Source organism: Lates calcarifer, linkage group LG18 (assembly GCF_001640805.2).
Source record: "Lates calcarifer isolate ASB-BC8 linkage group LG18, TLL_Latcal_v3, whole genome shotgun sequence".
NCBI lineage: Eukaryota > Metazoa > Chordata > Actinopteri > Centropomidae > Lates > Lates calcarifer.
The window spans coordinates 16,619,160-16,645,755 of record NC_066850.1 but is presented as its reverse complement, the minus strand read 5'-3'; the positions used below and the strand labels follow the sequence as shown (position 1 = coordinate 16,645,755).

The 26,596-nt window shown below is 41.9% G+C and overlaps 1 protein-coding gene across 6 annotated transcripts; it reads left to right on the top strand.

Moving 5' to 3' along the window:
• Positions 1–121: 121 nt before the first annotated feature.
• On the top strand, positions 122–26,351 carry net1 (neuroepithelial cell transforming 1). 6 transcript variants are annotated; one of them, XM_018697134.2, is made up of 12 exons: positions 122–362; positions 6,953–7,034; positions 7,394–7,457; positions 13,217–13,279; positions 22,169–22,276; positions 22,394–22,558; positions 23,009–23,071; positions 23,301–23,474; positions 23,580–23,837; positions 23,942–24,112; positions 24,299–24,485; positions 24,594–24,844. In XM_018697134.2, exons 1-12 carry the CDS (start codon positions 320–322, stop codon positions 24,701–24,703), a joined length of 1,488 nt encoding a protein of 495 aa, XP_018552650.1. In that variant the 5' UTR covers positions 122–319; the 3' UTR covers positions 24,704–24,844. The 6 variants fall into 6 exon arrangements, with proteins under 6 accessions (XP_018552650.1, XP_050933499.1, XP_018552649.2 ...); XM_018697135.2 differs by having other exon boundaries at positions 342–362; positions 6,953–7,020; XM_051077542.1 differs by lacking the exon at positions 6,953–7,034 and having other exon boundaries at positions 24,299–24,496; positions 24,594–26,351.
• The last annotated feature ends 245 nt before the right edge of the window (positions 26,352–26,596 follow it).

Here is a 26,596-nt window from a genome sequence, read left to right as displayed (position 1 = left end):
TTGTGTTAATGAACGACTCTAGCCCCGCCCACTTAGTGTAGTGTATCCTAGCAACGAGTTCCTCGGTTCTCCTCTCATTGGTCAATATTTGGATTTCCGCCATATTCAAAAATGCCCACGAGTTTCTGTTGTAGTAGTAGTAGTAGAAATAGTAGTAGTAGTGGTGAGGATAATTGTTCAGTAGCACATAATTACAACTGGTCTGTGTCATTGACGTTTCAAATGGGTGAAACCGGTGAGGTCCAAGCTTCTGATTCGAATTTAGAAAAACCGAAAAGACAGCCGAGCTCCCGGTACTTGAAGAGGAAGTTTTCAGCTGATGAGGAGTCCTCCCCGGAGAACAACAGCAGGAGTTTGCGACGGTAAGCTCGTCTTTTCTGGTCAAACTATGAACTGACTCACTGAATCTGCAACGTTAAACTTACAAAACAATTGCAGAACCGTAGGTGCAAAACCACATTTGGCAGTTAATCCGGGACAACAGTGCTGCTACGCCAACACCGGCTAGTATGCTTTCCTATGACACGGTAGCTTGTCTTTAGCTTCTTTAAACGGCGACATGCTAACTTTAAAATAGCACAGGATAAGATAGCGACGTTTGTCAAGTCACACGTGCTACCAAAATAAAGCATGTATGTGGCGTTAAACATTAGTTTTTTTAAGTGTGCACATATTTTCAGTTTTTCAAATTACACTAGATGTCAGCAAAGAGTCACTGTGAGCCCTTTATGGGTATAGAAAAGTGAGACCTGCCTCTTCAACCCCTTTTTCTTTCCATTGTGTGTGATTTCTTTTGTGAGAACTTACGGTAATGGAGAAGAGGCATTTTTGTAGGCCTATTATTCTAACTTAACTTATTCTTTCTTGTTTTGTCACAGCAGCTTTGACCCTATGTTTTTAATCATTCAGATCCGCCGATATATTTTTATCCTTTCTAAACCAGCTGTTGTCCGTCTTAATACAATGCATGTGCAGAACGAGTCAGTCAAACAAACTGCACAGTTTACAAAGACCAAGTTACTTTTGTCTGTTGCTAGTTAGACAGTAATATTAAAGGATAACTTTGGATATTTGGAAGACTTTGTGCTTGATGTGACTAATGCCAACTGCTGAAGTCAGTTTTGCACAGAACTGTCAATGTTGTTGCCTGTCTCCTACACCAGAGTCACTTTAGGAAGAGGTTATTTCAAGGAATGGAACAATTCACAACCAATGTTTAGAGGAGGAATGATTAGAGCAACCAGTAACTCCTAATGCACAAAGAGGAGCATGAATCTTGTTTTCTGATAAACCTGAAAAAAAAAAGTGAACCTATTCTTTGAGTAAAACCCCTAAACATAACTAACAGTTCTGTGTTGTTCATATTTGACTGATCCAATGTTGTTATGTCTGATTTAGCCAATAAGCATAATTTATTGGTGCATCTGCATATTTTTGGGGAAGCCCTCCCAAGGCAGTGCTTAGTAAAGTATAGTAAAACTGGTGTTTGGGCAGTGTTTTTCCAACCCTACCTCTGTGTATAACTTTTGAGTCATCATTCAGCCAAAAGTTGTATCAAGGCAACACAATCATTATCCCATACACATGCATACCTCCCAGTTAATGGCCACACATGTGACCAGCACTTAGTTACTGTTCCAGAGCTAATTTATATCAATACAATGAGATTTTTCCCATAGTGGCCATGGTGGCTATCATAGTCATCAGTATGTTTAGTGGCAATAAAGCCCTGGGAGCATTTATATTAGGCTCTTTTGAAACACTTTCCATATTGTGTGCCAAAGTGTCCCAATCCTGCCCAGTCCCCAGCTGGCTCTGCAGACAAACATGGAAAAAACATCATCCAATAGCTGACCTCAGTAACAAGGTTTATGGAAAAAAGATAAATGTTGAGGGAAAATAAGGATTGATCTCCCAAGTGAGACTGGCTATTAAAATACCATGGATTTTTTTTATTTTTATTTTTGATTAGTTTTGTTGCCATGCATGAGCAGAATTGGTTTAACTCTGACTAAAGCTGCATGGTTAAAATATCTCATTGAGTCAGTGGAGAGATATAATATAGAGTGTATTGCTAGGTTGTTAGGTCTAAAGTTGTTATGGTGGGGTTTTTGCTTAATAAAAATGGAAATTCTTTCCAGTAAAGTAACAGTACTACTACTTTGCCTTCCAGCATCATGAAAATGCTGTGAGAGACTCTCTTCTGTGGTATCAGTAGAAAAGACACAGGAGAACATGAGTTTGCAGGTGGGGTCAGCAGATAGTTCAGTTTCACAGTTAGCCAGCTTTAACAAACAGAGGTAGGGCTAAGTGGAATGCTGATCCACTGACTCATGGGGTACTCTTCCCTTCACACATAAGAACAGGTACAGGAGGAGAAATGACCTTTGTCCCCTGGTTTGTGTGGTGATGTCAGTCACGTATTCATGAAAATGTTTCACACACAGGGAGGTATCAGCTTTCAAAGTTGTTCACTGTATAGGAAACAAGACGTTGTAGTGTGTTTTTTCCACAGCAGTGCTGTTGTGTGCATGTCCATGCAATAACGTGCCTCTATTTATATGCCGGCTTACAATGACCTTAGAGTGATTATACATTGGTTTATTGATGTTCACCCTGTCATGTGTGTTTACCAGGAGATTTTGACACTTGAATGGCTTTGGGGGCTGCAGGTAGCTGCAGTGATGAATGTCAAACTTGTGTACTGTATGCGTTAATCGATCAGTGTCCAATCAATCAGTGATTTGGCTGTGCAACAAATGAGTAATTTGTGAATGAGTGTGTGACTTGACTGAGACAGTTCTTTGACAGAAGTAAAACTGTTCTTGCTAATAGACAGACCATAGTGTCTGTTAGTTCCCAGCCATCTACAGCTCTATTTTTTTTCTTTCTGTTCAAAATAGAATTCATGCATGTGTTAAGAGAGCTGAACGCAGCACCACCACTCAGCCTTACTGGCAGTTTTTCCTAGTTTTGACTCAAGGTATTGCAATGAAGGACTGTACCCGCCTCAGAATTTTGTCAGTTGATTCTCACTTACCTGCCTTCTTCTTTCTTTTTCTATTCTTTCTCTCTTTCCCTCTAGCCTCACCTGGGTGCCACCACTTTCTCTGCTTCTCTGTTGACCTTGAGGGGGCAGCTCTAATCTTGTTTGAGCAATCAGGGGTTCCATCTTTATTTTTAGTGTACCTATGTTGTGAGCAGCTGATCAGTGTGAGCATAGACACTCTGTATTTTGGCTGTGTTGAGAGGCTAATTGAAACATGTAGTGTGAGTTATCCCACCACCAGAGGATTTGGATCGGACTGGGAGGAAGACCTTCGCAGACAGACTGTTCAGTGTTTATCCTTTCACTGATGGTTTGTGAAATGTTACAGTGTTGGTTCCTCTTTCTCACCTCCTGACCTTCTTCTGTCAGGAGTTTCTCAAGTGCAGAGATTTCTTGTAAACTGGAAGCTGACACTGAGACGAATAATGATGAGATATAAAAGCACTACTGTGTGTTTTTTCTGTTACGGAATTTGAGTACATTTCTCCTCCTACAAGTATGTAGGAAACGTCAAGAGGTGCCAACTGGCGATGTAAATAATTATCAACTGTGTTAGAATGAAGCGAATGATGCTGAAATACTGACTTCAGAACAGTTGTTTAGATTACGCCATGAGATATTAAGCCAATGAGCGGAAGAGTCGTTATGTTTAATTTCTTCAAGCTCTTCTCACCTGTGAAATTCCCTGAATGTCAACATCAGTGTGAGAAATTGTCTCGTCTTGGATGCCAGCCTGAACATAACAATGGTTACATTGTGAGGACAATGACTGCACATTGTGCAGAAGCCTCTGCCTTCTTAGCATCCTGCATCATAATTCAATGGCATTTTAGTAACTAAACGATGCACTGAACCGCACACTGTGATTGTTCGTTCTCCTTTTGATAATAACAGTAACAATTATTATATTATTTTTGCAAAGAAACTTGATTGTCGATTGTGACAGACAGAGAGGAAACAAGAGGAGACAGAGGGGTGTGACCTAAAACATTAGATCTTCAGTGGAATAAGAGGCATGCAACAACAGTGTGAATGTCAATCACTAATTTATTAAAAATTTCAAAATAACTGTCACTTAGGCAAGACTGCAACCACAGAATGTTTGGCACTTTTGCTTGAGAAATGATTCAGTCAGTTATCAGAATAGTTGCTGACGACAATCCCTGGTGGAATACAATGGTTGAGAAGGAGCATACGCTTGTATTATTGAGTTTACACAGAAGTTGAAAACTTGATCCGCCGCCGTCGACCGTTTGCAGGGGTTTCACTGTGCATGAACTGAGGCCAAAGGAGCATTGCAGTAGCTGAGGTGAGAGATAACCATGGCCTGTAGCAAGAGTTGGATGGTGTACACACTCAACTCTGTTTTTTTTTTTTAATGATGTATTTTTACATAATAAGGCTTATTTCAGCCCAGTGTATACCTCCATTTGTTTTTAACACCAGTGAAGTGTTCCATAAAAAACACAGAGAGAGCCCAGAAATATTACGTTTACTCACCAAACAAAATAGTAGAGAGATGACTAATTGACGAACAACACCTGCAGTGACCTTTAACCCTTGACTTGCCCCGGGACACCCAGGGAGCTTCTCATTTTCCTTCTCTCTTTAGCTATTGTTGTTATTTCACAGCACATGCTGTTTATCCAAATCACCTTACAGGAGCATCGGTGCATACATTTCCAACATGGGTGGTCCGGCAGGAATTCTAACCCTAACTTAGTTAATTAGTGTTATTGGTGCACTCTGAGGTTCACAGGATCTATCTGCTCTCGTTTTCTCCCCTCTATCTTTTGCTTTTTATATTATTATCTCAACAGTGTCAATGTTTGTGAAATCACTTTTCACGTTTTCTAAGCGTCTCAAACAGCTACAGTAGCATTTCATGTGAGCTCAGTTGGCATATTTTTGTACTGCGCTTCCCAGAGATCACGTGTTAACTATTCAGTGTGACTTTGTTATTTCTCTGTCAAGGAGAATTTAAACTCCCAGCTATATGTTGTATGGTCAGACAGCTTTGATCAGGTGTCAGATGAGGGGGCTCTGTGTATGACCATTACTGTAACTGTGTGAGACTGACAATCTGACATTCACGGTCACTTCACATCGGTAAGCTGTGTAGAGGAGAGAGGGAGCGAAGCCTGATTTCTTTTGTTACACAACCATTTTTGATACTATTAATGTGAACAATGCAGTGCAACAGTATGAATGTCTTACTGGACAAACAAAAAATATACCATATTATTTACATTTTTATATTATATGATAAATATTTATTGTTTTTTCTTCCTGTGGTTATATAATAATTAGTAATAGTGGTCCATTCGGTGTGCTGATACCATTTGGTATCAGCATTTGGAAATCTAAAGTGGTGAACTAAATGCAGTGCTAAGGTCTGTTTGAAACCTCATCATGTGTAAATCACACAGCTCATTTGGGTTCTCAAGAGAGCTAAAACAATTAAGTCTATTAATTAAGTCAGTTTATAGAAAACTGATGAATTGTGTAAGTCACTTTTGTGAGCAATAAGCTCCACTCTCTCAACGATGATGATTTGCTGCTTTTCCTCGTCTTACATTACTGTAAACTGAGTAATATTTGGATAAAGCTGACTAGACTCGACCATTGCATGTACTGTAAATAAAAAAAGTTCAATTTTGTTTAAATTAGTCAGTTACAGTAAATATTATAAATGACTGTCTAGCTCATCACCAACCCAAGCTTAGGAGGTGTGAGAGGGTGCAGGGAGTGCTGCAGGTGTCCTAGAGTGCTGACTGTCAGACAGTTGCTGTGTCACTGGATAAATGCCGCCTGAAGCAACAGTAGTTGAGCAGCAGTATGACTGGAATAACTCAGCCTTACGAGCAGCGCTTTCCGGACACACAAGTGTTTCTGAGCAGCTCAGCATTCTCCGGATGCTGATGACTTTTCACGTCCCGCCATCGAAAAGCCAGAGACATAAATCTTCAATATCATAAACTGTTCTGACACCATTTATGATAATGTGTGAGCCCCAGATAAGGGCATGCCAGCTGAGCAGTGTAGGTGGTTTGACTCTGTGACATTTCTGCTGAATATGATGAGCCACTGTTACATGATAGTTTCTTTAAACATACTCCACAGAGTCTTAACATTTCATCTTTTGTTTGCATTTTCATGAATTCAATTATGGTATGGTGCCATTTATTAGAAATAGAGTTTTTCCTCATTTTTACGACAAGTGTCATTAAAATTCTTCCTTCTAGTTAAGTCACAGCTTTATGTCAACAATACCTCTACCAATAAATGCTATGCAAGTCTGCGTCGAGGCAGTACATAGTTTTTGTAATCCTTTGTAATTCATAAATTGTACAGTTATTTAACCATGTATGGCAGTCTGAGGCATGCTTATTGAAAATATTTCATCAGTGTGAAATATTGCTTCAATAAAAATCCAGTTTATTGTTGATACAAGACAGATCTTGAGCGCTGCTTTGATGTTTTTCTTCTTGTGTAACCATTCATTACTCGCCATTCACTGAGCGTGATGTGTTGTGTAATGGTCCTCAGTGTGGCCTCATCCGGCCTAACCTTGTTTTAATACTTTAATAATCACACAGATTGAAGATAAGTTGTTTGACATGAGCAGGATTTACAGTATACACGGCTGCTTTGTGGGGAAGTGTTTTTTCCGGGCAGTCTCACTGTAGAGTCCCAAAAAAGGCAAACCTCTCCTCCTAACAAAAACAAAAAAAAAGACATATAGGGTGCTGTCCACATGTTTGGGAAGGAGTAAGGTGTAGGATAAAGGACCCCCCCCCCCGAAATGTCACAGGATTCTTAGGTCTAAGGACAGCTTAGTGCTTGATGATGCCTCTTTGAGGAAGTAGACCAGGTTCATGTTCCCCTTAACTCTCTGACTAGGTGGATCCTTATCTGTCAGTCTTGGCCTGGGTTGGACACAGCTGCACCTACACCATGCTGAGGCTGTGGTAGGTAACAGGAGGTGAATGTTTTCCCAGGACACCACCATTCTCTGAGTCACCGTTCCCCTCTTATCATCTTGTGAATGCTTTGAACTCACTAAGTCACAGGCTTTACTCACTCTTTCTCTGGGACTTTAGCACAGGGTGGACTCGACTGGTGGTTTACCTCAGTCTGGTGATTCTTGAATATTCTCATAACTGGATCAGAATAATGTTTGTTCACAGCACAGTGGGATGACCTCTTGAAATTGAGGCCGCGCTCAAACCACATTGAGAGGCTGTGATAAACAGGCTCTGTACTTTTTGTGATTTTATTTTTGGTGTAGCTTTGTTGGAATTCTGACTCACCCATGTGGTCTTCTTTATTTTTGTCATACAGGTCACTGCGAAGAGGAAGTTCCTTCACCTTCCTCACCCCAGGACCACAATGGGACTTCAGTCTGGTGAGTACAAGACTCATTTTCCAGTTTGCACATTTTATTAGGCCACTTCCAAGACACAAATATCGAAATAACTTACAGCAGAAGTGTGACTGTGCAGCGGTAAAATTAGATAACATACAGTACATATATGAAATATTCAGTTTTTATATACTCTCCATCTGCACATTTCTCTGAGTTGGCTTTTATCTGACTTAAGCACCTCTTCCCATCATAACAAATTCCAGGAAACTGTATCGCTGTGCACCATCACTGCGATGAAAGGCAGCTTTTTGTTGACCCAGATAAACCATCCAGACTGGAGGATAAATGTCTTAATTTCTTTTGCTTGTTTTGACTTTGGACATATTTAGCACTATCCTAAATATAGAAAAAGATAACAACAAAATTACACACAAGTGTAATTACTGTTTTTTCCTCTGTTGTGCAGTTGGCTCTTGATTCTGTTTTTTTACTATATTGGGTCAAAAATGCAAAGTTTCCTTAAGAAAATGAATCTCACTTACTGTGAGGCAAAAGTAGGGGGGAGATCATAGCAGGAAAACTCACTGATCGCCCACAATAAAGTTCCTTAACTCACAAAAGACAGCAGGTAGGCAAGGTATGAACGGCCTTGTAGAGTGTGACTGATATAGGATTTTGAAGATTAACAATACATCAGCTGATAGTTTTTTTTTTTTAAAACATAAATACATAACATAAACAAAGATTTTTGCTAAGAAATCCTTACATTTAGTTATTGTGGAGTGTATGGGGAGTGTGTGAATCAGCTTTTACTGTCACTTACTTGTCCCCTGTGCACACGTTCACTCCAACAATGTTGGAGATTTGTTTTCATATATTGTTGTTCAATTCACAGGAAGTTGTTAAAGACATGTAGAGAATTGGGAAGCTGTTTTGTGTAAAGTTTAAAAACGTTTAACTTCTTTCACATAGTGGAGTGCAGCAATAAACAACTCTGTACTTCAGTTTTCTGCTGGAGATCTCAAGACTATCGTGATTAGCTCTCACCTGGCTCTTTATCACAGAATGTTTGCATAAAGTTGAGTCTTTCTCAGATTCCCCCTGTGGTGTAGCTAAGTGCTTTTTGAATCTGCCGAGCGCAGTGGGGTCCAGGGCTGCAAAGCCAGGTCTCATTTGCAATGAATAGCAGCCGTCCACATGTGAAGGGCCCTTTCAGATGTTTTCAGAATATGGCCCTTGCCTCTCCACAAATTGCTTCATAGCAGTCACCAGCCTTGTAGAATTTGCGCCACATTCTAGGCCAGCTTTCCCCAAAGCAGCTGTCAGCATTTAGAGTGTATCTACATCTAATACCGCACTCAGGGACTGATGACTGTTATATGGCTCCTTCATAGCTGAACCAAGGCCTGTTCAAATGGCCAGAGATCAAATGTTAAAGGAAATCCAGCCTGCTCCGATTTCTTATACCTCCATACCAGAGGAACATAATGGCCTGCAAAGAGCTGCTTCTCTAATAGACTGCTCTGCTTATAGTTTACAGTCAGCCTCATATGAGACAAGGTGATTAGAAACAGAAAATAGTATACAGATTAGACAGCAAGCAACAGCAGTGTGCAAGCGTTCCAGGGTTTACAGCTGCCTAAAACAAAGCAAAGAGAAAAGGCCAGCAGCTCTTTATCTTGTGCCAGGCTGCTGCCTTTGATTTGCAAACATGGCACACTTACCTCATCCACTAAAACCACGTGGACCTCATTAGATTATACTTCCCCCTCACTCCCAATTTATCTGTCATTTATAAATCTACCAAAGAGTGTGCAATAAAAGAATCCTGGAAATGTCTTTGTCTCATTGCCTCTCATTGCCCTTCCTCACCCCCTCACCCATGGCACTTTAAGCTTGAAGGTTTTGCCAGGCCTTTAAATAAAATTTAGCCAGGTCTTTAGTCTTTGAAGTGGTTAGGGGGGATATTTTTTACTGCTGGCTGGGGCATGGCCAGGTATGGGTGGGGGCGCGTTGGCCCCCAGGCGAACTTTGGAAGCAGGCGAAGCAAGCATTCCCCGGGCACTTGATGCATTCGCTCACTACACTACATTGGGCACAAGGCCTCCAGGGGCTTTCTGACATGGCAAGAATGTGAATCAGGTTTCCAGCCCATTGCCAAGGTGGAGCAGATCAAACCCTTTGGTGGAATGTGAAGGTAATTAACAACAGTGAGAGTCAGATTCTGAGCTTTCTGTCTCTTCAAACAACAAGTTCAGACGGCCAGAGATGTCAGCCACAAGAGTGGCTTGTCTGATAAGAGGCATTCCAGCTTTAATCAGATGCTGTGATTTAATGTAGCTGTCAGCTGCTGACTCACATCTGGCTTTTTATACAAACATTCATAATTATTGTCGGAGGATCTTGCCCATATCAACAGTAGTTTACAGTATATTCAAACTAAGACCAACTCCTTTACTTGCTGACTGTCTGATGATTCCTCAACATTCCATAGACAGCAGGATTTATATCATGTAACCCTTGATAACCCGTGAAGTATCCAAGGTGCCGCTCTCCAGTGGATGCTCATCCATTTCACTGAGAGGACCCAGCACAGCTTCTTCATGCCTCAATAATTGATAACGTGTTAAGTGAAATGAAATGGTACCCAAGATCCACAGGTTTTAAGCCAAACTGAAATTTCAATTCTCACATTTTGGGTTAGAAAATACAAACTATAAACTATAATAGACTTTTTGATAAATTGCTATTTTTCTCAGTAACATCTGTGCTAAATGCTAAATGTCTCCAGTCTTAATGCCACGCTAACTGGTAACCATTTTTTGCCCCTATTAACTATTCCTTTAACAACCCTTTGTGTGGTAATGCTTCAGAGTGTTAGGCACACCAGAGTCACACAAGAGAGAGCAGATTACAGAAAGAGAGTATGTATGTTAATACTGGGACAGGAAATATGGTAAGAGCGAGACTACAATGCTGTATTTTTCTATATGACTTTGAAAAGTGGACAAACTCACTGGTCACGTCTAATATTTCTACGCAGTTGCCATTGATGCATGTTCATGTCTGTCTCTGCCTAACCCAGTTTAGTTTTTGGCAGAATGATTTTACAAGCATCGCTGCCAAACACACTGATGTGAATGGCTCTCTGAGCTAATTCCACAGCTTCTCTGTTGGCCTGGGCTTTAACTAGGCCACTGCAAAAGGCAGTAGATCTTTATCAGCAGTCATGATTCAGTAGATTTACTTCGATGTTTATAGGGTCATTGTCCCCCTGCGTCACTCAGCTTCTGCTGAGCTTCAGCTGTTGGATAACCACCCCTGACATTATCTTGTAAGATGCCTTGATGAACTTGAGGATTCATTTTTCCCCTTGATGATGGTGAGTTGTCCAGGCCCAGAGGCAGCAAAACAGCCCCAGATCATGCTCCCTCCACCGTACGCTACCTTTGGGATGAGTTTTTTTTTATTGGTATGCAGGTCCTCTTTTTTACACCATATATCAGGCTGCATGTTCTTTCCAGACACTTCAACTGTAGCTTCATCAGTCCATAAAACATTTTCCCAGAAGCATTGTGGAGACTTAAGAAGCACAGTATTTTTTGTTTTGTTTTTGAGAGCAATGGCTGTGTCTGCTGTGTTCTGCAAGGCATGGTTCACATCAGCAGATGCTTCTCATGAATAGCAAACTTGAAGTGTTGGAATGTTTTTTTTATATGTGTTAAACATTTCTTGACTAGTTAGGCTTCTGTCTAATGCAGGCCTGGGTCAGAATGAGCAGGTTGTCAGGTCATAGGACAGATTTAGTTTTCTTTGTCATAGTGTTATGAAGCGTGTGTGTAACATTGATGATATATGAATCGCGGCAGGGCAACAAATGCCTCAGCAAGCTGGCGTCTAAAGACAGAAAAGCAAACCCCCTCACTGTCTTGATGTGAGAGTGTTGACTGAACTTGTGTGGAATAACCTGCAAAGGCTTCCATAGCGTCAGTGTGTGTGTATAATCGAGATGGCAGATAAGTTTGTTGAGAAAGAATATTTAACATTTACTCAGCCAACCATTTGAACAAGTCTAAGCATGGAGTGTATTATTTCATCTGAAGGCTGCTGACGGAGGGATTTCCAGAAGTGGGAGGAACAGGATGGCGATTTTTTTCCCCTTTTCCTTGCTGTCTGTTTTTTGCACAGAGAGTAGTGTCATTTTTATCTAATATTTAAGACCTGGGCTTAAGGTAGTATTTAACTTGGAGGAACATTCATGAAGAACTGAATGACCCACAATTTTCTACCATTCAGCACAGACAAAACTGAAGTTATTGTACTTGGCCCTAAACACCTCAGAAACACATTTTCACACAGACACAGTTACCTTCCAGTAGCACTGTAAGAAATCTCTGAGTTATTTTTGATCAGGATATGTCCTTTATCTCCCACATAAAACAAACTTCGAGGACTCTTTAAGGATTGCCTTTTTTCACAGAACTTAACATTAATCAGGCACATACTGTCTAAAAAAGATGCAGAAAAACTAACCCATGCATTTGTTACTTCTAGGCTGGATTATTGCACTTCCTTATTATTGGCCTGTTGTTGTTTTCTTTCCTCTTGCTCGCTCTCTCTTTCTCCCTCCCCTCTCCTCCTAACATTCATTATGATTTGGTGCTATATTAATAAAGCTGCTTGACTTTATCTAATGTTAGTTAGTCAGCTTGTCAGTTCATTCCTTAGCAACTAAGAATGCAACTCCTCTGTTGTGCTCAACCAGTCTGCTAAGTAGAAGTGAATCACAGTCTTTTGTAATTTGCAGTTCTTTTCACAGCGTCCTATTGAGATGCAACCAGCTTTGAGCCATGTTATCTGTTGCTATTTCAAGGGTTTTACCACCTGAAATGGGAAAGGGCAAATATTTAAAATCTCTTAAATTTTTATGGTTGTGGGAAAACAAATAGCCTTCCAGAGAGGAAATGCCCCACACCATCACCCGGCTTTTACAAAAACAATCACACAGCTCAGCCATTCATCGTCAGCCACCCCTGACCATTATGTATCCATTTTGGCCCTCCTCACCTCGCTGGTCAATCAGGTCTTGACATCCTGTGTGTCCAGCCAGAAGCATTCTGGCGCTCCATGGCTAATGGAGCGCAGTGACTGAGCCCCAGGGGTCCCAGCAGCCACCACTGCTCCTGAGGGCTTTAACAACCCTGAGCCTCAACAGGCCAGACTACTGTTCTCACCTGCTGACTCTCCCTGACTGACAGTCCACATGCAGGTGTTAAAGTGTCCCACTGCCTAATTAGCTCTTTCCTGTTTTCTGCAGGACCTACAGCAGTGACTGTTGGAGCTTTATAACAGACCCACAGGGGGAAATGAGCTTAACTGAAGTGCAAGCAAAGAATGGGGTGGCTGTAAATTTCTCTACATGTTAGTCTCATCTTGGCATCCAGACAAGGATGTGTACTACACCACAAAGCAAATATACACCACATGTTAGACTGACTTTTTTTAAATCAGGAAATTTGAAAGAAATACAGATTACACAGTGAAAGTCCAGGAATATGTGAAGTGCAGGCCTAATAATTTTAATAATAATTTCCCCATAATTTTATTTGAGAGAGAGAGCTCAACAAGTACTACTGTATAGAGATTGATCCCAATGTTGTGGTCCAGCTAAAAAATGTACTGGGTGTGTTTCCCAGACTCATGCTATTTGTGTCCATGACAGTCATGACTCCCCATTCCCTGTGTGATGATACATGAGTGCGTTTCTGCTAATGTTCTTATTGCTCATCTCTTCACAGAAGCGGAAGCGCCGAGAGAAAGATGAGAGTGACGCAGTCAGCCTCTGCAGCTTTGACTTTAAGGTAAAACACATTAACAGACATCAGGCTGCACTTAACACTGATCTCACTTCAGGTTATGTAAAGCATTACGACAAAAATTAGAACAGAAACAAAACAGAACTGTTTTTATGGCATAACGTGTTTAACAGACATACTGATAAAAGACCAGGAAAATAACTGTGTGCTGAATAGGACAGAGGAGAAAACAAGCACAGCTGGCTTGTTAAAGTGGGTCCCTACCTAATGAAGCTGGAGCTATTTTCAAACATTATCAAATGACCGGTCCTACTAACTTCCTCTCCTTCTCTACTACTTTTAAAGTGCTCATCACTGTGGCATAGAACAATACTAGAATAAAACTGTAGTGCCATATATATTATACTTCATTTTGCTATAGCCTAACAGACCTCAAGCCCAATTTGAATTGTACTACAACTAGTTTTACGAGGCCAAATCATTAATAACAAGGCCAATTGAAATCCAGGCTATTTAAGCGACAATAAAATAATAGTTGTCAATCTATAAATTCCCTTTTTTCCTCATCACCTAATGATTTACTCTGTTAATTGTCAAAAGTAATGACCAATGCTAGTCATTACACGATATGAGTGGAACACCTAAGACGCCAAATAACAGGTAGTATTTAATAAGTAAATCATGTTTGTAAAAGGCTGTGATTGGGAAACCATTTGGCCATTTGACAAAATCCCAGCAGAGAAGATGTGTGTGTGTGTGTGTATATATATATATATATATATATATATATATATATATATATATATATATATATATATATGCTTCACTTACAGAAGAATGTTGGAAACATCCTGAAAATACTAGTGTGACCGGAAGTTGTTTAAACAGCATTTAGTGTAAACATGGTCCATCAGTTAAGTTTCATCGTTATGTCCATTTCTAGTGCTCCGAATGTTGTTCCTGCGGGGTTACATTCCAGTGTAGGTTTGTCTCATGTCACTCTAGTTTATGGTGTTATTAAGAAGCATTTGATCGTAACATAAACACCATGTTGCTTAACTGAAAACCAGGGTCCATATCTAATCTCCTGCTGCAGCTGATGTCTGATGTTTATTCAGAGCCTATCATGGAAATGGCTGATCTTATCACTGGAAGACATCTAGATAAAGCCTGTGTTTGTTTTGTGAAGAGCCTGTTAAGGTCTTCCGTTTGTTCTGTCGAAGCAGGTTCCATGATTTCGAGATTTGACACACAGGACTGGTCAGGTTGGAAAATACACCTCATTTGGTGTGTGGGTGTTAAATGAACACACCTACACATTTGCGCACAAAGACCTGTGTAGCTCTTCCAGTGTAGGATCAGGGTTTCATAACTGAACGCCTTTAGCTTCAGGCACATTTCACTATACATTTTCACTATACATTTCACTCTACCAACCATGATGAGATTTCCAAATGTGGATATCTGATTTGCTTTTGTATATAAAAATGGAGCAAAATTTACTGACTTAATGTCAGATCTGATTTTTTGGCTCCCTTCTCTTTTTTAAAAATTTTTTGGGTATAAACAGTTTACAACCAACTGGTCGCCTCTCTCCATCCACTCTGTCTCCATGTCGGCTGTTTCTGTCCTGCACCCACAGGAGAGGGATTAGCAGAGACCTACAGCCTGAGCTTCTTTAGAATTGGATCAGTTGCTGTGATTTAGCTCAACAAAGTTCACTGTGTTGTGGAGAGTCCCGAGGGCGCTCCTTGATTCAAATCAGAGCAGAGTGTTTCGCTCTGACTTTATTTTCTTTTCTAATTGAGCTGCTTCCAGCAAAGTCTAATCCCTGTACAACAGTTGTTGTACAGATCCCTTGTTAAACATATGGTGGCTGGTACAATGCTGCCCTTTGGTTCTGACTCCAAATGGAGTAGTTAAATAAAAACAGTTACAAGGAGTGATCAGAGAGAATGGCTCTTTTGCAGTATCTCAGTTTTGTTATATACTGTCTGATTTTTTTTTGAAGTATTGTTATGATTATGGCTGCAGCTAGCAATTATTTCCATTACTGATTAATCTGCCCTTTTTTTAAATCACAGCTTCTCAGTCCAAAGTGTCGACAGAGATATCTGTACTTGGTTACATTGATGAAAAAATCCAATATAAATATCCAATGTTGGTATAGAGCAGTCCTACACATTGATGTGAGACATTACCCCCAAAGGCATCACACTCCCAGGGTATTACCTATTTCAGATCATCTGCTTGCGTGCTGGTTGTCCAGCTTCCTGTGTGGGTGAGCTGTGACATGCTGGAATTCACTGGAAACCTCAGAGCTCAGAAGTGAAACCTCTTTATGCTTTCATTTTGCTGAAAACACAAAAAAATACAGATATGCTTACCATCTGCTGGCAGTTTGCCAAGCTCTACCTTTATACTACAGAACACCCCTTTGTGAATTGTCCATATGTTGCTGTGCCACTATGACAAATGACCTAATATTAACCTGGCAAATGGAAGTTTTCTGTTTATGTATCTGCCAACGTAAGTGCTATCAGTATATCTGTTTGCTCTGTCTATAAAGTGTTGGTGGTTTCACTGTGAGTCTTAGTTACCTCGCTGTGTTTGGTAGCAACCAGTTACTTTGGGTGTGAACACTAACAAAACAAAACTAAAAAAAAAAAGAAACAGTTGAGTCACCTGAGGATGTTAGTCAGGTTTGAGATTGGTGGTTTTCATTGTTTCTACAGGCTGTTGTGTGATTAGATCACTGTCATCTTCTACATACCCTCATCTTTATTTAATTGTAGGCACAGAGGAGTGGAGGTATTTATAGGTCCGTGCCCTCAGAGCAGAAACTTCCTGGATTAATAGATTTTACTCTGTGCTTTATTGTCTCCTTCACCTGCCCAGGGCCTGCAGGTAGAAAATAGCAAGTAACTAAATCTGGTACAAAGTATCCCTTATGTTTTTTTTAGATTTATGTATTTTGTACGAGGTCCCTGATAGAAATAAACAACAAGATAAACAATAATAGTAGTTAAAATCTCTTAATTACACCCTAACTGGGGGCCTAATTTAGTCTGTCAGATAGTCCCTGTTGATAATACCTGTTCCTTTAATATTCAAGTTAGAGAAAAATAATATCTATACAGGGCACACAGGCTCTGAATGGTTTGATAAGTATGATAATGATATGAATTATATGATGTGACTTTCACAGTCACCAGACTTCATTCTGGGCTTAATTCTGTCAGATTAATGTAAATGCTAAACCAGCACATGGTTATGTCAGTTATTATTTAAAAAAAAAAAAAAAACATCTATTTAGTTTAATAAAACCACAAATTGTTGGACAAGTCTATTTAAGTTAAGATTCTGCTGATTGCATTTGATTTTTAGCACTTCTTCTCACAAGTAAAAAACAACGGCAAACGGGAATTACATAGAAACTTAGAATCCATTAATGAATTCTGTGTGAGAGGAGGGTGTGTGTCACACCCTCAGTGGTTGGTAATAAGGGGCTCCTTAATGATGCAGCCTGTGAGAGAACAGAACAGTCTTATCTCAAAAAAATGTATAAACTTATAAAGATGAAATGTTCACCTCATCACCCATGTTCTGTGTTGCTGCTGAACTCAATCAGCAGAGGGCAGCAGTACGTCCACCGTCCTTCAGTCTTTTGCCCGGAGCTGTCTGCTTAATGCCTTCCCCAGAGCTGTAATTAGGCTCTGTGCATCCTGTACTGACTGCTGCTCAGGGCTCAGTCTGTCCCTGGCACGGCATAGGTTAGACAGCGGTGAAACTCTGCAATTCACTGCATTAGTCATCGCTCTTCACCACTCCGTGCTCACATTGGCGTGTGTGTGTGTTTTGGAGTGTAAATCACAGCAGCACTCCAGCTGTTTCTTAGTGTGACTATGGGCGAAAAGGCCAGGCAGGCCTAGCCATGTTGCGTTTAGTTTTTATAGTGGCTGGGCCAGATGTACAGCTGATTCAGCCCAATGTCTCCCCATACAGAGTGAGTAACAGCAGGACTGTGCAGTGTCTTCTCAAGGCCTGCAGACTACACACACAGATTTTTATAGATCCTCTCTGACTCTTCAGTCTGCATAGTTTTTCACTCTGCTGTCCTTTTTCTACATCAGTCTAAATCCTGATACTTCCTGGCTCTGATACTCAAGTCACTTGATTTATTCTCCTGTTCCACTTAGTTTTGGCTTATGGGTGATGTAATCCACACTCAGTATCCTGTTGGTCTGTAGGAGGCGAACCCTCTTGACCACTCTGTCAACAAACCCAAAGAACAAGGTGTCAACATCTATACACCTCGATCAGCATCTGTGTTTTGTCACCCACACACACACACACACTACACCAGCATGAGGCCTGCGTCCTTTTTCACACCTCCATGTTGACCCAGATGGATGAAGTGGAGTCATGAACAGGCTTGCCCATTTGCCCAAATCACATTCACACACACACACACAGACACTGTGTGCCTTGCAGTACCTACACATTAGCTCCAACAGAACTAACACCTCCACTTTTTTGCTGTGCATTTGTGCACCAGCTGTTTGGGTGTGTAGGCTTCAGGTGTGGTTGTCCTTCAGCTTGTCTGGTTGGGTGTGCACACATGCATGAAAAAGAGCCACAGGTTTGATTTCTGCTTCACTTTAGTGTTTTGTCTTTACTGAAATTGCCAAACATGTTGCGCCCCCCCCCGACACATTAGACCAATCAACATATGGGTAGCAGTCGCACCCTACCCCCCAGCGGTACTCAATATACAGGTTTCAGTTCAAACATCTGTGTGTCACTGTGTCCCTGCTATTGATATTCTAATAGTTCACCTCCCCCCACCTTAGCTGATGAGACTGATAACAGCTCTGTTAAAAGCAAAGAGCAGAGAGTGCTGCCTCACAGTGCAGAAACTGCTTTGATTAATTAACTAACAAGAAATATCAAAGTAAAATGACTTTGTAGTTTACTCATTTAAAGTTTATTAACCAGAATTAGTCACTTAGTTACAAACCTTTTAGTACCTGATACCACACATCGTTGATGTTGTGGCAAAACTATTCCTCTTTTATATTAGTAGAGTAAGGAGGTAAAGTAGAGTTTCAGTTTCACCCCTCTGTCCATCTGCACACTTGGTCTCTGTTGATTGTCACGTGGATGCACTTTCTAGTTCCCTCTCTCTTTCTCTCCTCCGTCTCGGTTTTTTTTCTGTGGGTCAGGTAAATCACTTGTAAATGTTGACATAATTTGATTAATTTCCTGGTAGCAATGTTCACTAAAGCTGGGCAGCATCTGACCCAGGTCCAGTCCTGGTTGGAGAGGAGGGCTGTGAAGGAGGGTCAGCTGATGCGTGTCGACACGTACAAGTAGACCTGATGCGGGTTTAACCCACATTTACTGTGTTGTCTGAATGGCATAGTAGATGACCTGGAACCAAAAAAATTGACATTTTGGCTTTAATGACTTAAATGAATATAAGCAACTGTTGCCAGTTAATTTTCTGTTATCAGTGAATTGTTTCAGCTGTAATATCTTTTATCTGTGAGAACTCCCAGCTAGTTTTACTGTTCAAATAGCACTATTTTATATTTGTCCCTACTACTTTGATAGTAAAGCTAATTATTCACCTGCAGCAATAGTAGCATATATTTTATAACTAAATGTGAGGAATCCCTGCTAGAAATATTTTCATCATGTTTATCTTTTTTGAATATCAAGTACCAAAATTTGTAAAGAACTCAATAATTAATATTCATCATTATTATTTGTTGGACTTTACTTCAAACAAACCCAGATTTTGTTAGACAAGGGTCAGTCTTCTTCCAACTCTGCCCTGTTGTATGTGTCAACTTTACCTGTAATCTTCAAAATTCTCACTACTGTTATCACTAAGTGTGTGGATCAACAGAGCATGCAGGTAGCCTCTACTCTTCCAAGTAAACCCATTGTTGCCTCAGCCACGAGGGCTGAGCAGAGGCTCCTCCCAGTCTCTCCTTCCTGTATAAAGCCCTCTCCCCCTCAGTACACCTCAGACCAAAGTCTAGAGAGGAGAGCTTTCAGAGAGCTCGTTCCCTGAGGAAAGAAGAAGACAAAGATGTATTATTTATTTAATTTTTTTTAAAACTCTTACACTACCATTGATTTTCATCAGCTTTTTTCCTTTGATGTGGATTACTTGGGAAGCTGACACGCCTGGATTAAAAAAAAGGATATTGTGTTCTTATTGAAAGCTATGGTGGCTTACGATGAACTGGGTAGCTTGGTCCCTATCAAACGGACTCTGCAAGTGATAGACTACCAGAACCAAGCCAACAAAGAGTCAGAGGTGAGATGCAAAAACATTTATACTTTGTGTAGCTGCTACTTGTATCTTTCAGTAAATGTTTGCCTAGAACTCATTTAGATGAGGTCATATCTTTGTGTCATGCGTCAGATTGTGAGTCAATCAGCACCTAACCCTGTTTTTATCTCAGGAGCACAGTGTGTGTGCTTTGAATTGACCTGTGCCTGTGAGATGAAATTTGAACTTTGTCCCAAGGCAATTATAACAATGCTTGAGATACTGCCTAACCAGGGAAAGTTAATGATTGGATTACACTGCACCTGGGTGAGTTCTAAACAGTAAACCCATCCCGGCAGGAAGCTCAGCCTTGGTGGGATATGGACAGATCAGGATAGTTAGTACCACAAACAGTGGAGCAGTTGGGGTTGGATTCTCAGTCAACAACCTTGCATCCTTTTAGTTCAGTCCCATCTAGAAATACTTTGCTTTTGACCGCTGACTCTGAGGTCTCTGATGCAGAATCAGCACAGCGGCTAGAGTGCATTCCTTCAGCTACAGAAACTATTAAAGGGACATGGGTTTTGAAACCCAGGTGTGTTCTCTGTTTCTGTATTAATAAAAGTCACTTCTTCAGCTCCTTCCTTCCCCTTTTGAGGCTTGCGTGGTTCCCTTTCGGAAGAGCTTTTGGGATGATGTGGTTTCATTGACAGTAAACCACTTGATAAAGGAGAAGTCAAAGGACAATTCATGAAGTGAGTCCTATTCTCACAGAATTTCACAATTGAGATACCCTCTTAGCTTCATGCAGGGTTGTTTTCCTGTGTGCTGACCTCAACTCTTTTATTTATGGTCTGACTGTTCTTTTCTCAGCTATTATCAGGTTGAGCTGTGATGTAATCATAGGGACAGAGTAGGTATAGGAGCATTTTGGTCCATCTGGTTTTCTGAAGTGAGCTGGACTCACTATAACTCCACTGTTTCCTGGTCAAACTGCCAGGAATAGCAACTTTCCCCATCTACAGTGTCTCACTTGCTGGCTAGCTGATTCACGCTGAGAGGATTTAGTAGCTTTTTGTTTTTCTGGAGTCAGTCATAAAAGGACAGGAAGGGCATAATAGTCAACACACATTTCCAATATTGACTTTGGGACCCCCACCCCCCACTCCTCCAGCTTTTACTTGCTTTTTACTTATTTTCTTTGTCTACAGATAAAAGGTCACAAATTAGAGGCAGTTTCCTCAGACACATGTGCCACAGTCAAAACAAGTTGGTATGCAGCGTCTCTTTGCTGGCCCCTGCCACTAGAGGGCTTGCTAAGTTTTCAAGGCTGCCTGGCTGTTCCCATCTGATCCCATTTGGAGACCCTGGCCACAGCAGACCGTGACTCATCCACAGCCTGAGCAGCTCTCAGGCCACAGCAGACTTAACTGGATCTGTTCCGCAGCTGTGTCCGCAGGGCACGGAGCCTGAGCGACTGCTCTGTTTCCCAGATTCGCTGAGCCAAGGCAAAATCCCATTTGGCCTGAGTCAGGAGAAAATGTAAGCAACTGCTCTAGTGCTGCACTCAATTTCAAGGAGCAAGGCTTCATTAGTGTATAGTTTGTTTAAAAAAAAAAAAAAAAAAAAAGGAAAATGTTTTGCAGGGAGTGCAAATTTTGGAAATGCTGATTGTGGCTTTGGCTGTCTTATCCAGTTAAGTTTTTGAAGAGGCTCTATGGGCTGAAATCATTACCTCAGATCTTCAGCTCTTTGATTCCTGTGGCCTGTTGTTTTTGGCACGAGGCCAAGCAGTTCTCTCGTTTCTCCCAGCCTCGGGGATGGGCGAGGGGAGGAGTAGGATGGGGGTCACCTGGCCCAGGTGTGGAGCTGCTCTCACGCAAGGCTTGCTGAAGAGCCTGTCTCAACTCGCAGCCATAAACACCGCTGTGCACCCCCTGCAATGCCGCTGTGTGTAAACACTTGAGAGGGAACAGATTCACTGTCTGTTTATGACTGCTGCTTCTTTCTCCGAGTCACATTGTTGGTCTGTTTTACTGAACACTCCTGACACACTGCCACACACTTCCATCCTGCTCAGTTTCCCAGAGAAAGGCAGTAAACGACCTGGAGTAATCAGTAAGCGTTTATTTTACACGGTTTGAATGATGGAACAGATCCATTCTCGAGCGTAGTTGTAGCTGTTATCAGGCCAGATAGTAGCAGTGCGTGTGTGGGGAGGGGTGTTGAACAGCTGAGAGCAGGGTCTCGTGCATTCCTGGCATTCCACCAGAACCCCTTCCCCTCTAGATTAGCAGTCAGAAAGCAGTCTTTGTGCTCAGTGGGCTGGCCTGGCTCAAGACTCTTCACATGATGGAGCCAACAACTGCTGGAGCTGCCTCCTCCGCCTCTGTGTCTTTGTCTGGCTGCCGGTCCGCCAGTCTGTCTGGTTGCTGCTCGACCTTGGCTCCAGCTACTCCTATTTCTTCTTCCCAAACCAGAGAGCGGAGTCAGTAATTGTTACTAATGACATGACTTGATGTGTTCTATCACAAATAAGTCACAGAGGAACAGCAAAGGAAAACTTAAGAGTGTTCTTTGAGATGATATGATTACTATGATACAATCCCCCGACTAATCTCTCCTTCCATTTGCTCTTGCCTTTTTAGGAACCCAGCACAAAGCGTGTCCGTCCTCTCGGCAGGGTGACGTCGCTAGCCAACCTCATCTCTCCGGTGAAGAATGGGGCCGTCCGGCGCTTCGGCCAAACCATCCAGGTGAGCAACCGTGACATTCCACTAATGGACACCTCTTAATCGTGCATGTTACACTACAAAAAAAACTTCCAATTTCAACATATCTGACATCTAGGGCTTCCTCTTTCCCATCTACAGGCCTCCTTCCGGAGCGATGGCAAGTCGCCGGGCATGCCCCAGAAGCCTTGCAGCAAGGCCGCGGCCCCCACACCGCCCAAAAGGAGGAACAGCATGCTGTGGTCAGAGACACTAGACGTGCACCAGAAGGGAACTTTGTCCACCAAAGAGATCAAGCGGCAAGAGGTGAGAATCAACACTGAGACACTGATGTATAGTAGAAATGGCAGGTAAACATTGTTAGGACACCAATGGGAAAAGTGCAAAGTAAGAAATCCAGACAGCAGTGAATTCTACCTGTCTGTCAGACTAGTCTCACATATCCCTGTAGTATTTGTGTCAAATAGTCTAAATGGGGCCAAAAGCCATCCAGGGCTCATTTCCCAGTCTGTGTAAACTCATATACCCCTCCTCCCCCTTTTTTCCTGCATATGTCAGATATCTTAGCCAACTGTCGACAGCCATAAACTTTGTACAGTTTTAAACACAGAGAGCAAGAAGGAGTTGACCTCAATCATTTGGCACCATTAAAGTTTTACTTTTAGACTAATCACTGTCTATTGCAATTATGTAATGACTTCCTGATTCATGTGTTTTGCTAAGTATCTTTCTGTGCCTCCTCCTCTCCTTCCCTAGGCCATATTTGAGCTGTCTCGTGGAGAACAGGATCTGATTGAGGACCTTCAGCTCGCACGCAAGGTTTGTACTTTTAAACCTCCGAGGCAGAGGGAGTACATATAAAGCAAACAGATTAAATCAAAGTCTGGCAGGCCTTGCATACAGCCAAGCCAGGAGCTATAAAAAGACAGGAATTATTCCTCCGTCTTTGTGTTGTACCCCTCTTCACTGAACTATTCTTAGCATCCTCCCCCCCTTGGCCTGCTTGGATGTTGTTATTTGACCATTTTGGCTCTCCTCCCACTCACAGGCGTACCATGACCCAATGCTGAAGCTCTCCATTATGTCTGAGGAAGAGCTCACTCACATTTTCGGCAACCTGGACGCCTACATCCCTCTGCATGAGGACTTGCTGGCCCAGCTCTCCAAAGCCACAGGGCGAGATGGGACTGTGGGCCAGATCGGACAGATTGTCGTTTGCTGGGTAAATGTCCTTTCACTAAATATAAGTAACTCAATGATTCTGTTCATATCCTGGGGTTGCAAGTACAGTGGCAGTTAGTTAAAGTGTCCCTTCCTTCTTCTGCAGCTGCCCAGGCTAAATGCCTACAAGGACTACTGCAGCAACCAGCTGGCAGCCAAGGCGCTGCTGGACCAGAAGAAACAGGACAGGCGAGTGCAGGACTTCCTGCAGCGTTGCCTTGAGTCCCCTTTCAGCAGGAAACTGGACCTGTGGAGCTTCTTGGACATTCCACGCTCCCGCTTGGTCAAGTACCCACTGCTGCTCAGAGAGATTCTGAAACACACTCCACCAGAGCACCCCGACACAGCTAGCCTGGAGGAAGCAGTAAGTCAAAGACACAAAGACCAATTTGTTAAACACAGGAACCAGTTTAGGTTGTCTATCTTAAAAGTGGCTGAAGTTAATAATTTGCTTCCTTGTTTGTTTAGATCACCATCATCCAGGGTGTTCTGTCTGACATCAATATGAAGAAGGGAGAGTCTGAGTGCCAGTACTACATCGACAAGCTGGAGTATCTGGATGACAGGCAGAAGGACCCTCGCATTGAGCAGTGCAAGAGCCTGCTGTGCCACGGGGAGCTCCGTAACAAGAGTGGGACGGTGAGCAAAACAAACACTCACTTTCCTCTCGACAACACACTGCTGCTTTATCTGCCTCTTCACACAACAACACAAGCCTCACAGCCCATATAAAATACTAAGAAGTATGAACTTTGATATCAGATAACATCCTCCAAATATCAGCGGTATGGTTTTAATATTTTTCTGTTTTTTCATTCCTACCAGAAGCTGCACGTGTTCCTGTTTACTGAGCTGCTGGTTCTGACGCGCCCCGTCACCAGGAATGAGCGCCAGTGTTTCCAGGTTTACCGACAGCCAATCCCGGTGCAGGATCTGGTGCTGGAGGACCTGCAGGATGGAGATGTCAGAATGGGTGGCTCCTTCAGAGGTGCTTTCAGCAATGCAGACAAAGGTAAGGCTCGTGTCCAACATTTAAATAATGTGTTACAGTTAATGCAGCTTTCTACTTCTATTAAATATATCATGTCACTAATTGATTTTTTTCCCATTTCTTTAACAGCCAAGAACATCTTTCCGAGTGCGTTCTCAAGACCCGAGCCATGCGCAGTCCCACACCCTGCAAGTGAACGATGTCTTCCACAAGCAGCAGTGGCTCAACTGCCTCCGTAGCGCGATCTCCGTCCACCGGCCCCTCAATGAGTCCAACACCCCCAGTCCACCCACGAGCTCTGCCCGCTCCAAGCGCCGCCCCTCCTCTGTCTCGGCCATCATCCACATGGAGGAAACGGACGAGAACTGCCCGCAGCCCACCTCTCAGTCCGCCCCCAGCTCACCATGCAACAACACAACCTCCAGCCCCGCCGCGACATCTCCCTCACCTTCCTCCTCACCTTCCTCCTCACCTTCCTCCTCATCTTCGACGACATCATCGTCCTCCACGTCCCCGCTCTCCTCGTCCACATCACACAAAACCAAAAAGGACAAGAAGAGTCTGTGTTCTTTAGGGAAGAGAAAAGAGACTATGGTGTGAACTGAGTTGGCAGGAGACAATGGACTCCTGGGCGGACATTTTGTTTTTTGTACATAAACAAACAAACAAAAAAACAGCGCAGAGAAGTGTGGAACTCGTATTTATGTGTGTCTGCGTGGGTGCATATTATTACAACAGTGTTCTGTGTTACTGTCCACTTCGGCAGCTATTTACCTTACCCCTCCTTCAAAGTGCATCCCACAGAGACACAGCATTCTGAGAGATGTACATGCCTTCCAGTAACTCCTGAAAAAGGGAAGCATAACAAGAAGCAAACACATTTCACATATGAATCTGTGTGTCACATGTGGATTTCCTGAAGATAGAGGTGGTGCATCAAATCTTGTTTACTATTAATTTACTATTTAAACATTATTTTAGACCATTTTTGGGAGCTAATGAAAGTTTTACATTTTTATATTATAAAATCGGTTGTAGTATTTTTTTGTAGATATTATAAAACAGCACTGTTTTAGCTTTCAGGTGAAGTTTTTTGAAATTTTGAGCTTGTTTAGGAGACAGGAAAGGAAAAGAATCCCCAAATAGATGAGATGTACAACACAATGCTACAACTTTCTCTGTAAAAGTCTGATTTTTAGATGAATGAAAAGATCTTATTTTTATACATTCCTTAAATGACAGATGTTTGGACCCAGACAGTTTTTTATTTTCAGAGGCATTAATTTTAAACCCCTAACAGATGAGATTTCAGTCTCTCACTGTTGGAAGACATGTGGAAGACATCACTATGAAGCGTGGTGAAATGATCAGAAGTTGAAATCACGTCAGAGAAGAGATGGAGTTTTGTTTTAACACAAAATTTTGAACTGAGCCATGTTTTTAGAACGAAACTTTTCAGTGTAGGATCTTGCATGGCTCTCTAGTTGTGGGCACAGCTCGCAGCTGTTGAGGCAGCAGGATGTATTTAGCTGTCCTAAGGGATTGGACAGTTAAACATGTAAAGGACTTGTTAATGAAAGTAAGAGAATGTTGTCTGAAGGCTGAAGAGATGAGAGACGAGATGGATAAAGCTGTGTTTTGGAAGATTGCAAGATGTGTAAATCCAACAACTTCCTGTGTAAGTTGATGTGATATCTTGCTCGTAGATGGATGATAGATGGTAAAACTCAAGTGAGTGTAATGAATGGAAAAAGTATGTAGGGGAAGAGAGATGAAAAGAAGGTTTTTGTATGTGTGCACAAGATGGAAAACAGAGAAGAAAAATAGGCAACTTGCTGGCCACAAACTGTATTTAATAAAAGAACAATAAAAAGATCTGCATCTGAACTTTTGATTTCATGTCATTTATATGTTCCTCACTCTGACTTTACATTTTGAGAAATGTGGTTGAGGAGTGGCCAAAATGAAGGAAAAAGAAGGAGATGTCCACTGGTTTATGACCGCTTGACTCTTAACTAGTCAGTTTTGTGTAAGTGCCAAGAGAAACATTTCCAGTGTAAGAATTAGTCAGGATTTAGTTTTTCAAACTGCAACAACTCATTTGCTGACAGAGTTTTTATGGGAGGAAACAC